This window comes from Hippopotamus amphibius, chromosome 4, assembly GCF_030028045.1.
Source record: "Hippopotamus amphibius kiboko isolate mHipAmp2 chromosome 4, mHipAmp2.hap2, whole genome shotgun sequence".
NCBI classification, from domain to species: domain Eukaryota; kingdom Metazoa; phylum Chordata; class Mammalia; order Artiodactyla; family Hippopotamidae; genus Hippopotamus; species Hippopotamus amphibius.
The window spans coordinates 38,742,532-38,759,969 of NC_080189.1; the positions used below are offsets into that span (position 1 = coordinate 38,742,532).

Below are 17,438 nucleotides of genomic sequence, written 5' to 3' on the forward strand. Positions count from 1 at the left end.
CAGGAGACCTAACAGCGGTGGGGGAGCATGGCAGGCACTGACAGCGTGCCCTAGCGTGCAAGACGGAGGCGACACAACCCCACAGTGTGGGGAGCGACCCTCTGCCTGGTCCCTTAGGTCCAGAGCGCACTGGCGACTGTACTGCTCCCTGGTTAACTTGGCAGGGCTGCCTTCCCTTCTGCACTGATTTGCTGTCATGGTCTGTCCTCATGTCATCATGTGTGGTCACTGTTGGGGGGATCTGTAACTGTCTCTCTTCCCTTCAGCCTTTCTGTAGTTTTCTTAGGAGCTACAACCCTCACTGTGACAGCTGGGAGAAGGGCAGCTCGTCACAGAGCCACCAGCTCTGAGCTCACGGAAACCTCTGTTGGCAACATTGGGAAATCTGGCTTATACACTCCGTGTTGACGGTGTCACGGCAGGCTCTTAGTGTGTGGTTATGCTTTAGAGAGCTGGATTTAGACCACGAGTGCATACACAGAGCAGTGCCATCACACAGGCTGTGTCCCAGGTGTAGGGCTTGAAAATCTGGTGGGAGAAACAGAGGGTTCTTCTTTGCCTTGATAATAAAATCCATAGGGCACCACTCCCAGAGATAAAGGGAAGACCTGAGTACAGACATTAGGGAGAAAAATGGAAAACCTCGTACCTCTTGTATGGATGTGGCCAAGGGTTTCCTGTCAATTTCAGGAATATTGGGGGGGTGGAAGGGGAGGCTGATGTCCGTATATCCCTGGGGACCTATGTTAAGCTGCCTGGGTGACCTGGGTCTTCCCATTCCTGCTCAGGCCAAAGTCAGCAGCTATTTCCCAAGTCTGCTCCCTGGCACCTCACGCCTAAAAGCCCCTTTTGAAACATACCAAGCAGCAGAGAAGCATCTGACTTTGAGGAAGTGGAAAGGACATTGGACCAGTTTGGAGTCCTGTCACTGTGGTTAAAGCATCATGTATGCACTGGTGACTTTCACTAATTACCCCATATATTGGAGCTACCATCCTTTGTGAAGAATCCGTTTTGGGGGGGGCACCATGTAGTCTCTCCCTCACCCCCTCTCTTGCCCAGATCTTTGTGCACTGGATCAGCTATATGGGTTTGTACACACAGAGGGCTTTTGCAGGTAGTCAACTGTCTGGTTTCCTGAACTGAAATGGTCTCTCTCTCTTTACAGCTTCACCAGCAAGACACACGACCCCAGTATCCCCCTCGCCTGCTGGGCGATCTCCATTGAAGGTAGAGGCTCTTGTTTAGATTGAAGCTAGAGATTGGCCCTGTGTTACTTTTTTCCCTCGTACATCAGTGAGGTGCTTTCATCTGCACAGACCAAGCAAAGAACATATGAAGAAGGGGGAGTAGATAGATAAGAAAACATTATGCTTTCCCTTTGGGGAGTCTGCCATTTGTTTTCTGATTATTAGCCTTTTTTTCCCCAAATGGTGGCAGTGAGAAGGTACAAGCTAGAGTGAGTATATACACTGAATTAGGAAAGAAATGGTCCCTACGTATCAACTAGGGCATTTTCAGTCTGGTCTTTTGGTTTAACGTACCTCAGAAATAACCACTTATATTGAAAAACAATAATCAAGATCTACTAAATATTCTCCAGTGCCTTTTTCATCAGCCTCATTTGGAAAACGCCAAAGCCAACTTTTCCTCTTTTAATATTTTATACCAAGGCTTTCATTTACATTAGAGATACATACTTGATCATGAAAAACAAGGCAGTAAGATGAATTTAAAAATTTGGGGGAAACAAACTGGAAAGCTGTAAAGGTCAGACGTTTGATTTGATATGTAGACACAGGCTATTTAACATCTCTAAACATACAAAATCCCACAAGAAGGTAGAGAATAATTTTAGTCTCTATCCAGATCGAATCAGATGGGCTGCAAGGACTGTCAGTACGTTCAGAGGTAGGTGCTCAGAGCTGCTGTGCCAGAGGCTAATATGAGGTTGAAGTAAGTGCTGAAAGAATGATTTTGTACCTGAATGACTTAGGATTTACACGCTCCGCGTCCTTTTTGTTGATGAGACATTTCTAGCTAATGTGAAAGAATAAGACAGATTCGCTTCTACAGACACACAGGGGCAGGTTGTGATCCCGTGCATCTGTGGTGCTGAGGATTGTTGCTGGTAGAAATTGAGAATCTGGAAGGAAAATCCCCAAAATGGAGAAAAATTGCAAAGAAGTCTCATTTTGTTTGCATTGACAATATTTCTGATGTCAAAATTTGCTGCTGGGTGCACGTTATTTGGTAGTTTGGTTGTCATTCTGCAGAGCAGCTGTTAACTGTAAAGTGCATGGGACTGCATTCACCCTGGAAGCCACAGACTGTCATGCTGATGTGATAGGAACAAAAGCAACATGGTACTTCCACACTGTTGCATTTCCCCTTGCTCCCAAAGAGCCCCACAGGTTGCTATGGAATTCACATATGCATCTTTTAACTTGATTCTGCAGATTAGTAATGAGTAGGAATTGATTCTTAAAAATTAGAAAGACCCGAAGGGCTAAAAATGTTCAAGTGGCCACCCAATAGTCAGCAAAGTGGTGTATACTCTTTCTCAGCAGACCTGCCTGTGTTCTCACTGGCCATAGGTAGCCTCATAGCCATATCTTTACAAATCGAGCTTGAAGAGAAAATGGATGGAACATTGCTGTTGTAACTCCTGGGTTACATTAGAGGGCGTAGTGCTACCAAGTTACTAGCTTTGCTGTGCTTAGAATGCAGAAAACTCCTTAACTGATAGTTTTATCAGCTTAAATTAAATGATGGTATTAACCCCATGGAGAAGAGTCAGCTTACCTGCCTTATTTTGAAATTAGGATCTAATTTTTAATAAAAAAAAAAAAATTCCAGTGAATTCAAATCTCTTAATTGGCCATGCTTAACTTTAGGCTCATGCTAAATGAAAGGATTTCTGTGTACCAGCATTGTTTTGTTTAAAAAGAGAGACCAAGGTAGAGTTAGTCTAGGGTAACATTTCTTGGTTTTATAGGCCATTTATGTGATAAATGAAAAAAATGGTGTATGGTCAAGTAAGTTTAAGAAACCCTGGGCTGAGCAAAGTCACTTAGGTTGCTTTATTATAAGTCTTTAAGAAGCTGATATACTTTGAATGGATTCAAGGAGCACAGAGGATGCAGTATTTCCCCGTGGAACCCCTGGGGAAGTAGCAAATTCTGATGCCACCGGGGCTAGACAGCTAACAAATGAGCGAAGGAGGTCAGGAGGCCTCAATGGCATGTGGTGGGGATGGTGGGAAACTGAAGAATTCATGTTCCATCTAAAGGGGACAGCCGCTGCTCAGCTTCAAAGATTCTCTCCAGCAACAAAGTGAGCCGTTGTTGCTAGAACTTCCAGTGGTTCTGCTGAGCTAGAAAGGGAACTGGTACCTCCAACAGGTTTTGTTCTTTGCCAGTTTCCTCTCTTTCAAACGATGGGACTCATGATATGCCTCTGCCTTTTCTCCCTGAGTACTTTTATCCCCCTTCTTTCCTGACCACGAGGAGGAGTACGGTGGGCACTGAGGTGAACTGAATGACTGGCGGCCCCGGCAGATAAATACCTGATGTGTATGTCAGGGGCTGAGCCACAACAGTACTCAGATTTGAGTCTGGGTGTCTGTGTGAGTCTTCCAGGGCCGACAGAACAAAACCCCACAGACTGGGAGGGCTTTAAGAACAGAAATTTGTTGTCTCACAGTTCTGGAGGCTACAGGTCCAAAAACAAGGTGCCACCGTGCTCGGTTTCTCCTGAGGCCTCTCTCCTTGGCTTGCAGTCGGCCACCTTCTCCCTGTGTCCTCAGGGTCTTTTCTCTGTGTGCATGCATCTTGGGTGTCTCTTTGTGTCCGATTTTTTTTTTTCCCTAAAAGGATACCAGTCGGATTAGATTGGAGTCCACCCCCAAGAGCCTCATTTTCACTTACCTCCTCTTTAAAGGCTCTGCCTCCAAATGCAGTCACATGGCAGTGGGGAGAGGGGATAGGGCTTCAGCCTGTGGATTGGAGGGGGACACAGCTGAGCTCATCACAGGGTCAGTGACTCTGCTGTCTTACCCCCCACCCGCTTCCACTCTGCACAGGGCTCGGTGCCGTGTTTCACCCCCTCTCCAGTGGAGTATCACTCCCCGGGACTCATCTCCAACTCCCCCGTCCTGTCCGGCAGCTACAGCAGTGGAATTTCGTCCCTCAGCCGGTGTAGCACGTCGGAAACCTCAGGCTTTGAAAATCAGGTGAACGAACAGTTGGTGGCTCCGGGGTCGGGCTCGGGCTCGGGCTACAGCGGGTCCGAGGAGCCGGTGCGCAAGGAGAGCAAGACCCCGCCGCCGTACAGCGTGTACGAGCGGACTCTGCGGCGCCCGGTCCCGCTACCTCACAGCCTCTCCATCCCCGTCACGGCCGAGCCGCCCGCCTTGCCCCCCAAGCCTCTGGCGGCGAGATCAGGCCACCTGGAGAATGGGACCAGGAGGACGGACCCCGGCCCACGGCCCAGGCCCCTGCCCCGGAAAGTCTCCCAGTTGTAAGTCCTTTTGTTATTTCCCTGCGATGAATTCTCTGCCGTTTACAAGAAATAAGAGGTATGGTGAGAAGGCGTTTAGTGTAGGCACTTTAATAACTTACTCAGATTTGTCTTTAGGTGAATGGAATTAAAACTCGCTTATTAATAGAATGTTGCACAATGTTAAGTTACTGATCTCAAATGCCAGATGTTCCACATATAGCTGAATTTCATTGCAGCGTTTCTCATTTGAAAGTGATAGTGATAAAGCCTTCTTTTGTATCTTTTTATGTTCACTTTTTTTACATAGTTTAATCTTAAAACCAATACAATATTGTCGAACAATACGAAGTGATAATGTTGTATACTTTTTACTGAATACTTGATACTTTGAGAAAGCTTATTAAGTAAGTGCACATCCTAACACAATGGTCCTTACTTTAGGAGACTTCTGTCAATAAAGTGAGATTTCTGGCTCTTTCTGTGAACAGGCTGATGAATGCACATCTTCCGAATTAAAAGTTAAAGCAGGCTAGTGAGACAGTACTCTTAAGGGGTTGCAAGGATTGGGACTGGAAGTATTGTTCTTGAAACAAAATACTTCTTTAAGGTTGCTTTTGACCTTGACTGCTGTCTACATTCTTAAAATGCTACTTTACCAATTGGATGGTAAACCCTTTAGTGCCCTGACAGCATGGTATCTACTGTATGTCTTTTCAAGGTGCAGTTTACTTCCAGAGTTCCAATCAGGTAGATGAAGCAAAAGACCCCAGGAGAAATGTTTACTTGAATCTTGTGCTTCCTTACTTGATAGTTTCCTCTACCAAATTTGTCACTGAAGAAAAGCAGATGTTCATGTATTAAGTAGGCACAAATTAACATGTCCCATTAACAAGAATTCAGGAATCAATACAGGACAGTATTAAATCAATAGAGTAAATGAAGAAAAAAAACCGTAGAGAAAAGATATTAGCATGATTAAATGACAAAAGGACTTTCAAAAGGCAAGGGCATTAACTTTCAATCCTGCACAAAATAAGAAATTCCTCACAACTCTCCATTATTACCAGTGGAGCTTGTCTTTTTAGCTAATCCTATTGTCCTTTTGTTGAAGGAGGATGGCTACAGACCACTCTAGCTTGAATATTGCAACATAGCATCTTAGATCTAGATAGGGACGCTAATGCCACAGTCTGTAGGAGTGTGAAAAAAGCACCTTGTATGTAGTAATGTATTTTGTATCTTTGTTTTCTTTACTGACTGTTTATAACACTCAACTGACAATAGATATGAACTGTATTTTAAATCATACTGTTGAATATTTTCCCTCTTTTGTTGGGAAGCTCATTTTAGTTTAACTGTGTGTGTTTCTGTTGATAGCTTACCTGGAAGGCAGTGACCACTTTTTTATATTCCCTTAATAAAACCATTCAGCAGGTATATGCTGTTGAGGCTGGTTATAGAGGTTTTCTATAATAAATGTTCAAGTATTTTTGTACATAACTGGTTAATTTTAATAAGAGATACCATTATGTGTAAAAAAAAAAAAGTAAAAATAAAAGCAAACTGTTGTGGAGGCAGTATGATTGTTATAATTATGCCAAATACTTTATGTATGGAAAAAGAATATTTGTACATATGTGCTTTTAACAATAATTCTGCCATATTGACTTTACAATTTTGAATGTCAGAAAAATTAATATATGTTAAAATATTTATGTTTAGTGAAAGTATTCATAATAGAGAAAAGGAACATGAATTTTAGCTTTGTATCTTGCAAGTTTTTCAATTGGAAATTTCTTGAACTAGCTTTTGCTTTTGATGATAACACTTTGTGTTTGTAATCACATCCTTAAGTATATACATATATATCTATATATATAGGAAGATTCATATTTCTGTTGCTTTAAAGAAGTAAAGCCTTCCTTCCATTTAAATAAGGTGACATGCATAAGATAACAAAGCTTCTTTGATTTCCTTTTCCTCTGTAATTTAATAGATTCCTTGACTAGTGCTTGGGCACAGTATAAATCAGTGTTATTTGCTCTTGAAGCCATTTTTTTTTAATGTTTTTGGCAATGAACAGTCGATTATGTGCGTGTATTTCTGAAGCAGCTATATAGCAGAACATTTCAAGAGATTCTTTTAGCCCAAATGTTCATGTTGGTTGCTGCTGAATGGTAAATATTAAATAAAATTACCTGATTAATCTTGATATTTCTGTCTTTATTCCTGTCATCAGCATGTCTTTACCTGGAAAAGAAGCTGTGTAAATAATTGACAGGTGTACAGAAGGAATAGTTGAGCGCTGTTTTTGCCAGCTGGACAAACTATCTGTATGCCTGCTTTCGCCCTGATTTTCATAAAATTATAGGAAATACATTTAACACTGCAAAATCCAATGACTACCAGATTTGTTAATAAAGCCCGGCTTTTAATTTTGTGAGATACATCTATGCTGTGTTAGAGTACAACATTTATGTCACTCAACGCTAAGCAAACCACTGTCTAAAGCCTCTGTTCCATTAAATGCCAAAACCCATTTAAAGGTCATTGTCAGTGTCTTCCTGATTATTTCTCAACATTAAGTGACTTTAGAGCATTTTGAGATCATTTTCACTACCACTGAACCCACAATTATTTCGATTCTATAAGCCTAATTACAATATGAATAGCTTCTTTTCCTACCTTAGTAGTCTTCTCTCTGGATTGATACTGATTGTTCTACAAAACACAATAAGGAAAATAACATGTTGCACAGCTTTGCCTTTACTTGATTTTTACACATTAAAAGATGGCTTTACCAGAATAAATTCTTAGTTATTGACTGAAATAAACCTTGTCCTCATTGCATAAGAATACCATTAAAAGACTTGAAAATCTGACAGAATACCAATCCCCTAACATAACTATTATGTTTACATACCCCTTTTGTCTTTTTCTCAATGCACATATTGCATAGTTTTCTTACATTGTCCAGTGCTGGTTCCCCAAGCATCCCAACACAATCTATTGATAATACAGGGCTGAGATCACTGCCCACTGCCATAAGGGAGAGCACCACCTCAGCAGAGCCTTGGCAGTGTCTCAGAGGGGCAGGGGCAAGATCAGATTTTATTGTAATTCTGGAATTTTGTTTAAGGTAGATCTTTCAATGAGCAGGCCTTAAGGTTGGGTAAATATCACGATATGATTGTTGAAAGTTGGTTAGAAACTGCAGAATTGAGGGGTTCAGAGACTCAGGACAAACTTAACTGATACTTTCTGTTGACAATTTAATGGGTCTGTTGAGAAATTATGTTATAAAAACTAAACTTATTTATCTGGTAAAGAGACTCCTAGAAGAATAAAGTTATGCCAGCAAACATCAGAATAGTGAGGTCATGTTCATGTAGACATAAGCTGCATAGAGTAGATGGTTTCAGTTTTCAACATGTATATTTTACATAGTGGTAATCACAGTGTACCCAGATCAACTACTCTTATTTTTTGTTTAATGTTATGGTAAGTATTTCCATATTGTTACATGTACATAAAAAGCAAGTATATATTCCCACCATTTACTTATCCATTCCCCTGTTAATGGACATGATATTGTTTCCAGTTTTTCACTACTACAAATAATACCACTGGGACTATTCTGACATACAGCTTTTTCCATGTTTTGGATTATTTCCTTAACACAGAATCCTAGACTAAAATTGCAGAGGCAAGGGAAGAATGATTTTTGTAGTTATCTTGCATATTGGCAAATTATTTCCCAAAAAGAGTTGTACCAATTGTAGTGCCACTGGCAATATTTTTCCAAGATTGGCTATTGATGCAGTAATTTTTTTCCTATATGGTAAGGAAATATTGCTGCCTTACCTAAAATTTGAGAAAATGTTACTAAACCAATTAAATATTTTACAGAATTGTGTACAAGGAAGTTGATATCCTACAAGAAAATGAAAAGGAGAGATGAGACAACATTAAAGTAACAGGCAGTAACACTTAGTATAGCACCTACTGAAAATACTTCATCTCAGAGATCAGCTTGCTAGCAAGGCATTTTAGATCCTCTATTTGTATAGAATACTAGAAAATCCCCAATATTCTGAACACAAGCACCATCTCACTTATCTAGTTTACCCCTGTCATTCACAATCAGTGAAGAAGCCAAAAATCTAGAAGTGAGGACACTGACCTGAATAGCCATAATAAGTGCCACCATCAGCTGAGTGAAATGTTCCCAAGAAGATGAGGCTGATGAAATGCTTGACGTGTTTGAACTTACTAACAGATTATACTTTTGTAAGATAGTTGAGGGATGGATGAGAGAGGTACCTAGACAGCTATGCAAATCAAGGGGGAAAAAATGAACCCCAGAAAGAATAAAAAAATCTTTCGGTAAGTGAACATAATTATAGTATACCATGGGGGTCAGCTATACATAATATTTACATAGTCATGGAAATGTAAACTATATATTTCTATAACTCCAAATTATGTTGGAAGGATGAGGGTAAGGAAGGAATTTGTATATGTGGAGAATAACAAATTCTCATCTTCCATATAGGGATGTCAATCAATAATGCCTAAAATTTAAAGACAATCAAAAAGTAGCAAATTAAGATAATTTTTGCTCTTATATCTAAATTAAAAAAGTAGAAATAACTTGAAAATAATGGCCTCTCTGGAGTGAAAATGGCTGCAGGATAGGAATGTTGCCTGAAACTCCCATTTTCCACAATGGTTTTGTTTTTGACTGTGATATATTTCAAGAGATTTTAAAAAATGATTTCTACAACATTCATTCAGATACTCACCACACTGGTTTCACTCCTCTTGCTTATTTTGTTCCCTCCAAGTCCAAAGCAGAACTGGATTTGGAGCTCTTTGAGAAGCACATAGAGTTTGCTAGGAGACTTCTACTTCAAAGGCGTGGGTGTGGCAGGTAGTAGGGAGTAAAAGGGAGGAATTTCTGGTCCCATGTGAAACTCCTCTGGGTGAAGTGATTGGCAGTAATACAAGCAGATTTTAATTCCATTCATGACTAAAGCCTGTTTGTTCAGTCATTTGCAATGAGTTTAAAGGACTGGCTCCTCTTTGTTCTTTAGTAGCAGCACTAAGCAGCCAATAGAAACAATTTTTAGATAGGTCTGAAAAGAACTCTGTATCACCAGGTTACAAGTTCCTTTTGCGTGAATTTTAATGTGAATTTTCTCATCCTGATAAAAGCACACACAGGTCTTAGTGCAACAGACATGGGAACAACAGTCAACAGTCCCATGTTATTTCCTTTCAAGAGGGGGAACATTAGGTTATTAGCAAATAATTAGTTTATTTTAAAAGGGGGGGGTAAATACATGGCGAGCATTAAATTCAAGCCTGTAGTGAAATTTGACAGAGGGTCTCCTGGTACACCCATTGTCCTTCCCCTCACTGAATCCCAACTTCTTGCCTCACCACCCACAACCTACCCAAATCCTTCTTCCAAACCCAGAAAAGGAGGAGCTCCCCTCATCAGGATTAAACTCTCTACCCATGAGTTGATACCACCTCACCTCTCTGAATCCTTCCTTATCAATGAGGAAGTGAGGGGGGATCTGGCTGTGACCTTTGATCTAATTAGTGGAACTGATCTGATGGCTGGACCTGAAGAGAAGAACAAATATAACTAAATGTTTACCAACTTCAGATAACTTTTCTTTTCCCTCTCTTTTATTCCTTTTGGTAAGGCAACTGTCTGAGCTTAAGAATTTACAAGTTGGCATTAAATTTCAGAACTTATGTAAGTCAGAGAAAAATACAGCCAAGATAAAAGAGCAAACAGACTAAAAAAACATTTGTACCAAATATGACAATGTTAATATCTGTATAAAGAATTCATCTAAATTGATTTTAAAAAATAATAATTAAGACTATTGAGGCATAAGTATTGGAAGGAAGGGAGAAAATATGCTAACAGGCAAATAGATAATTTACAAAAGATGAACATAAACAAACATTTGGCAAAATAATTAACTGAACTACTAATCAAAGTAAATTAACAAATGAAAACAACAATGAAGTAACATTTGTTACTTATGAAATTAGCTGTATGTATAAAATGACAGAACCCAGTTCTGGGAAGAGTATGGTGACAAGTTGTCCTCACTGATATAGCAGGTGGCACTAAATTAGGATAATGTTTTTGAAATGCAGTTTGGCAATAGGGATCTGGAATCTAAAAAATGGTCATGTCCTTTGAGCTGTAACTCAATACTGGAAATCTATGAGAAGAAAATAATTCAAAATGCAGCATAGGTATATGGAGAAATAACAGGCAAAATTTAAAGTCATAGAAATGTTAGTATGGAGATGGTTACATACAATATGACAACCAAACAAAAGAATGGTATATGCTCTTTTGAAAGAAGTATTTGAGGACTGGTAACACGAAGGAAAAACTAATAGTGTTTTAAATGAAAAAAAGTAGGATTTAACACATATGCACACAGTTAGCATAGGAGAAGGAGACAAGATGGCAGAGTAGAAGGATGTGAGCTCTCCTTCTTACACAAACACCAGAATCACAACTGCTGAACAACCCTACCAAAAGACAAAGAAGAAGCCACAACAAGATGGTAGGAGGGGTGCAATTGTGATAAAAGCAAATTCCATACACACCAGGTGGGTGGTCCACAAACTGGAAAACAATTATACCACAAAAGTTCTCCTACAGGAAAGTTCTGAGCCCCACATCAGGCTGCCCAGCCTGGGGGTCTGGCAAGGGGAGGAGGAGCCCCCAGAGAATCTGGCTTTGAAGGCCAGTGGGGTTTGATTGCAGGAATTCCACAGGACTGGGGGAAACACTCTTAGAAGCCACACATAGAGTCTCGTGCACACCCAGGGAAAAAAGTGGTGATATCATAAGAGAATGGGCCAAAATTACCTGCTAGTATTGAAGGGTCACCTGTGGAGGCAGGGGGCAGCTGTGGCTCACTGCAGGGACAAGGACACTGGCAGCGGCAGTTTTGGTAAGTACTCATTGCCATGAGCCCTCCTGGAGACCTCCATTTTCTCACCAAGACGTGGTCCCATACAACAGCCTGTAAAGGCTCTGGTGCTGGGATGCCTCAGGCCAAACAACCAACAGGGTGGGAACACAGCCCCATCCATCAGCAGACAGGCTGCTTAAAGTCTTCCTGAATAAACACCTGCCCAGTAAACACATCCCCTGACACTGTTCTTCCCACCAAAGGGATAAACTCCACCCACCAGTGGGCAGGTACCAGTCCCTCCCACCAGGAAGCCTGCACAAGCTTCTTAGACACCCTCATCCACCAGGGCGCAGACAGCAGAAGCAAGAAGAACTACAACCACACAGCCTGCAGAATGGAAACTACAATCACAGAAAGTTAGACAAAATGAAATGGTAGTGCAATATGTCCCAGATGAAGGAACAAGATAAAACCCCAGAAGAACAACTAAGTGAAATGGAGATAGGCAATCTATCTGAAAAGGAATTCAGGGTAATAATAATAAAAATGATCCAAGATCTCAGAAAAAGAATGGAGGCACAGATTGAGAAGATACAAGAAATACTTAAAGACCTAGAAGAACTAAAGAACAATCAAACAGAGATGAATAACACAATAACTGAAATGAAAGATACACTAGAAGAAATCAATAGCAGAATAACTGAGGCAGAAAAATGGATAAGTCAGCTGGAAGACAGAATGGTGAACACTGCCATGGAACAGAATAAAGAAAAAAAAAATGAAAAGAAATGAGGACAGTCTAAGAGACCTCTGGAACAACATTAAATGTACCAACATTCATATTATAAGGACCCAAGAAGGAAAAGAGAAAGAGAAAGGACCTGAGAAAATATTGGAAGAGACAATAGCTGAAAACATCCATAACATGGGAAGGGAAACAGTCACCCAAGTCCAGGAAGTGCAGAGTCCCAGGCAGGATAAACCCAAGTTGGAAAACACCAAGACACATAGTAATCAAATTGATAAAAATTAAAGATAAAGAAAAAAATATTAAAAGCAACAAAGGAAAAGCAACAAATAACATACAAGGGAACTTCCATAAGGTTATCAGCTGATTTCTCAGCAGAAACTCTGCAAACCAGAAGGAATTGGCACAATATATTTAAAGTGATGAGAGGGAAGAACCTACAGCCAAGGATACTCTACCCAGAAAGGCTCTCACTCAGATTCAAAACAGAAATCAAAAGCTTTACAGACAAGCAAAAGCTAAGAAAACTAAGTACTACCAGACCAACTATGCAACCAATGCTAAAGGAGCTTCTCTATGTGGAAAAGAAAAGCGCACAACTTAAAACAAGAAAATTATAAATGGAAAAGCTGACCAATAAAGGCAAACATATAGTAAAGGTAGGAAATCAACGGCACACAACTATGATACCCAAACCAGCAATTGTGAGGAGAGCACAAATGCAGGATATTGGAAATGCATTTGAATTTAAAAGCCCAGCAAGTTAAAAGAATCTTGTTTATATATAGACTGCTATATCAAAACTCATGGTAACCACAAACTAAATATCTATGATAGATACACATGCACAAAAGAAAAAGGTTCCAAACACAACACTGAAGTTAGTCATCAAATCACAGGAGAAGAGAACAAAAGAGTAAGGGAAGAAAAGAAAAAACACCTATAAAAACAAATCCAAAACAACAAAATGGCAGTAAGAGCATACATATCAATAGTTACCTTAAACATAAACAGATTAAATGCTCCAACCAAAAGACATAGACTGGCTGAATGGATACAAAAACAAGAGCCAGATATATGCTGTCTACAAGAGACCCACTTCAGATTTACAGACACATATCAACTAAAATTGAGGGGATGGAAAAAATGTATTCCATGCAAATGGAGATCAAAAGAAAGCTGGAGTAGCAAGTTCCCTTGTATGTTATCTGTTGCTTTTCCTTTGTTCCTTTTAATATTTTGCTACAAAATAGACTTTAAAATAAAGACTTACAAGAGACAAAGAAGAACACTACATAATGATTAAGGAACAAGTCTAAGAAGAAGATATAACAATTGTAAATATATATGCATCCAACATAGGAATACTTCAATATATAAGCAAATACAGCCATAGAAGGAGAAATCAACAGTAAACAATAAAAGTGGGGGACTTTAACACCCCGCTTTCATCAGTGGACAGATCATCCAGACAGAAAATCAATAAGGAAACAGGTCTTAAATGACACATTAGACCAGATGGACTTAATTGATATTTATAGAGCATTCCATCCAAAAGCAGCAAAATACACTTTCTTCTCAAGTGCACATGGAACATTCTCTAGGATTGATCACATGTGGGGCCATAAAGCAAGGCTTGGTAAATTTTAGAAAATTTAAATCATATCAAGCATCTTTCTAACCACACTGCTATGAGATTAGAAATCAACTACAAGAAAAAAACTATAAAAAATACAAACACATGGAGGCTAAACTATATGCTTCTAAACCACCAAGGGATCACTGAGGAAATCAAAGAGGAAATAAAAAAAATACCTAGAGACAAATGAAAATGAAAGCATGAAGATCCCAAACCTATGGAATGCACAAAAGCATTTCTAAGAGGGAAGTTTATAGCTATACAACCTTAGCTCAGGAAACAAGAAAAATCTCAAATAAACAACCTAAGGTTATACCTAAAGGAACTAGAGAAAGAAGAAGAAATAAAATCCAGAGTTAGTAGAAGGAAAGAAATCATGAAGATCAGAACAAATAAATGAAATACAGATGAAGAAAACAATAGAAAAGATCAATGAAACCAAGAGCTGGTTCTTTGAAAAGATAAACAAAATTGATAAACCTTTAGCCAAACTTATCAAGAACAAGAGGGAGAGGGCTCAAATCAATAAAATTAGAAATGAAAAAGGAAAAGTTACAATGGACACCACAGAAATACAAAGGATCATAAGAGACTACTACAGGCAACTATATGCCAATAAAATAGACAACTTAGAAGAAATAGAAAAATTGTTAGAAATGTACAATCTCCCAAGACTGAACCAGGAAGAAATAGAAAATATGAACAGACCAATCACAAGTACTATTTCTACTCCCAAAAAACAAAAGTCCAGGACCAGATGGCTTCACAGGCAAATTCCATTAAACATTTAGATAAGAGTTAACATTTATCCTTCTGAAACTGTTCTAAAGAATTTCAGAGGAAGGAACACTCCCAAACCACTATCACCCTGATACCAAAACCAGACAAAGATACCACAAGAAAAGAAAACTATAAGCCAACATCACTGATGAACACAGACTTAAAAATCCTCAACAAAATGCTAGCAAATGGAACCCAACAATACATTAAAAGGTTCATACACCATTATTAAGTACAATTTATCCCAGGGATACAAGGACTTTTCAATATACCTAGAAGTGGGAAAATCCTGGACCAGGAGAAGCAGGAGCAGCCTCAGGCCTGGATCTGGTCGAAATCATCAAACTCCCAGGAGTGGGGTAGACTGATTCCTCCTACTAAGTAATGTTGGGGTGCACAGGGAATGGAGTGTCATCAGAACATCTAGGATGCAATTTAAAGGAGAGAACTGGGGAGAAATAGAGGTAACAGGCAAGAAAAAGGGGTACTGGCCTACAATGGAATCGGTACTCCATGGGGTTCAGAATAAGGATGGGTGTAAGCAGAGGAGGAGAGGTACTCAGGGAGGGGAGCAGGAGAGTGGTGGTCCAGGACAGACTGGAGACAGAAGGAAGCACATGGAGGAGTGTGGTTGGGCAAAGTGGCAAGTGTGCCTGTGTGGGCTAATGGACTTTCTCAAATGCCAATGTTGCTTCACTGTGAAGTTTTCACACATTTTTTTATAAAATGAGAAAAATAAGAACAATATGATATCAATATATTGGCTTAAATTTCCAATTGTCAACTTGGGAAGGATTTTGCTTTGTGTGATCTTCTTTATCCAGGGTGCTACAGTGTTCTGTTTTGGAACAGTTAGTGGTGGTAGATGAAGAGTTTTCCCCCCAATATCTTTACTTACACAAATAAAAGGTAACAACCTTATCACTGTCCCACATTTGTTTTTCATTGTCCTGCTTTATGAAATCTCAAAGGCTGGGAATCAGGGTAAGAGCAGTCGATCTGGAAGCCCAGCTCTCTGCATGGAGCATTGTATGGGTGTGAGTAGGGGACTAGGGCCTGGGGCTTCCATTACTCTTGATGAAATAAGATGGGAAAGATGCAGAAATTGCTTTTAATACTCCTAATCCAAGAGTCAAAAGGATGTGACTAGAGATTACCATACTAAGTGAAGTAAGTCAGAAAGAGAAAGACAAATACTATATCATATCACTTATGTGTGGAATCTAAAATATGACTCAGGGGGTAGAGAGTAGGGGGCGGTAGTCGGGGGTGGTGGGAGAAGGAGGAGGCGGCAGCGAATCACTTATAAATGGTGCCGAAGCAGGACCCGAAGCCTAAATTCCAGGAGGGTGAGAGAGTGCTGTGCTTCCATGGACCTCTTCTTTATGAAGTAAAGTGTGTAAAGGTTGCCATAAAGGATAAACAAGTGAAGTACTTTATACATTACAGTGGTTGGAATAAAAATTGGGATGAATGGGTTCCAGAAAGCAGAGTGTTCAAATACATGGATACCAACTTGCAGAAACAAAGAGAACTTCAAAAAGCCAATCAGGAGCAGTATGCAGAAGGGAAGATGAGAGGGGCTGCCCCTGGAAAGAAGACTTCTTGGTCTGCAGCAGAAAAATGTTGAAGTGAAAACAAAAAAGAACAAACAGAAAACACCTGGAAATGGAGATGGTGGTAGTACCAGTGAGACACCTCAGCCTCCTCGCAAGAAAAGGGCCCAAGTAGATCCTACTGTTGAGAATGAGGAAACATTCATGAACAGAGTTGAAGTTAAAGTAAAGATTCCTGAAGAGCTAAAACCATGGCTTGTTGATGACTGGGACTTAATTACCCGGCAAAAACAGCTCTTTTATCTTCCTGCCAAGAAGAATGTGGATTCCATTCTAGAGGATTATGCAAATTACAAGAAATCTCAAGGAAACACAGATAATAAGGAGTATGCTGTTAATGAAGTTGTGGTAGGGATAAAGGAATACTTCAATGTCATGTTGGGCACTCAGCTGCTCTACAAATTTGAGAGACCACAGTATGCTGAAATCCTCGCAGGTCACCCTGATGCGCCCATGTCCCAGGTGTATGGAGCACCACATCTACTGAGATTATTTGTACGAATTGGAGCAATGTTGGCCTATACACCTCTGGATGAGAAGAGCCTTGCTTTATTACTGAATTATCTTCATGATTTCCTAAAATACCTGGCAAAGAATTCTGCAACTTTGTTTAGTGCCAGCGATTATGAAGTGGCTCCTCCAGAGTACCATCGGAAGGCTGTGTGAGGCGCTTCTACTCACTATGTTTGGATCTCTGTAAACACATTTTTGTTTTAGTCCTTCTCTTATACAAATTATGTACTTTGGAAATGTTAGTGTATAACAGAATTGACATTTGTTTTCTGTTTGATTTTAAACAGAGAAAATAAAAGGGGTTACAGCTCAAAAAAAATAAAATAAAATAAAATATGACTCAAATGCATCTATCGATGAAACAGAAACAGAATCGTGAACATAGAGAACAGGCTGGTGGTTGCCAAGGGAGAGGGGATTGGGGAAGGGATGGAGTGGAAGGTTGGGGTTAGCAGATGTAAGCTTTTATATGTAGAAACGATAAAGAACAATGTCCTACTGTATAGCACAAACAACCATATGCACTACCCTGTGATAAACTATAATGGGAAATATAAAAACAAAGAATATATATATAAAATTGAATCAATTTGCTGTACAGCAGAAATTAACAGCATTGTAAATCAGCTATACTTCAATTAAAAATTTAAAAAATAAAATATTCAAAATTTACAGAA

General features: G+C 39.7%; 1 protein-coding gene and 1 pseudogene across 8 annotated transcripts in view; both read left to right on the forward strand.

The window, feature by feature from the left end:
* The window catches only part of DOCK4 (dedicator of cytokinesis 4), a 444,122-nt gene extending 437,093 nt beyond the window's left edge, over positions 1-7,029 (forward strand). For 4 of the 8 annotated variants that reach the window (XM_057733986.1, XM_057733988.1, XM_057733989.1 and 1 more), the window contains 3 exons: positions 1,169-1,230; positions 1,870-1,911; positions 4,085-7,029. In XM_057733986.1, the coding sequence (XP_057589969.1) occupies positions 1,169-1,230; positions 1,870-1,911; positions 4,085-4,525 (545 nt within the window). In that variant the 3' untranslated portion in view covers positions 4,526-7,029. The remainder of the gene's footprint in view (positions 1-1,168; positions 1,231-1,869; positions 1,912-4,084) is intronic. The other 4 variants (XM_057733994.1, XM_057733987.1, XM_057733990.1 and 1 more) reach the window with 4 other exon arrangements.
* Positions 7,030-15,877: 8,848 nt separating this feature from the next.
* On the forward strand, positions 15,878-16,956 carry LOC130851576 (mortality factor 4-like protein 1; annotated as a pseudogene).
* The last annotated feature ends 482 nt before the right edge of the window (positions 16,957-17,438 follow it).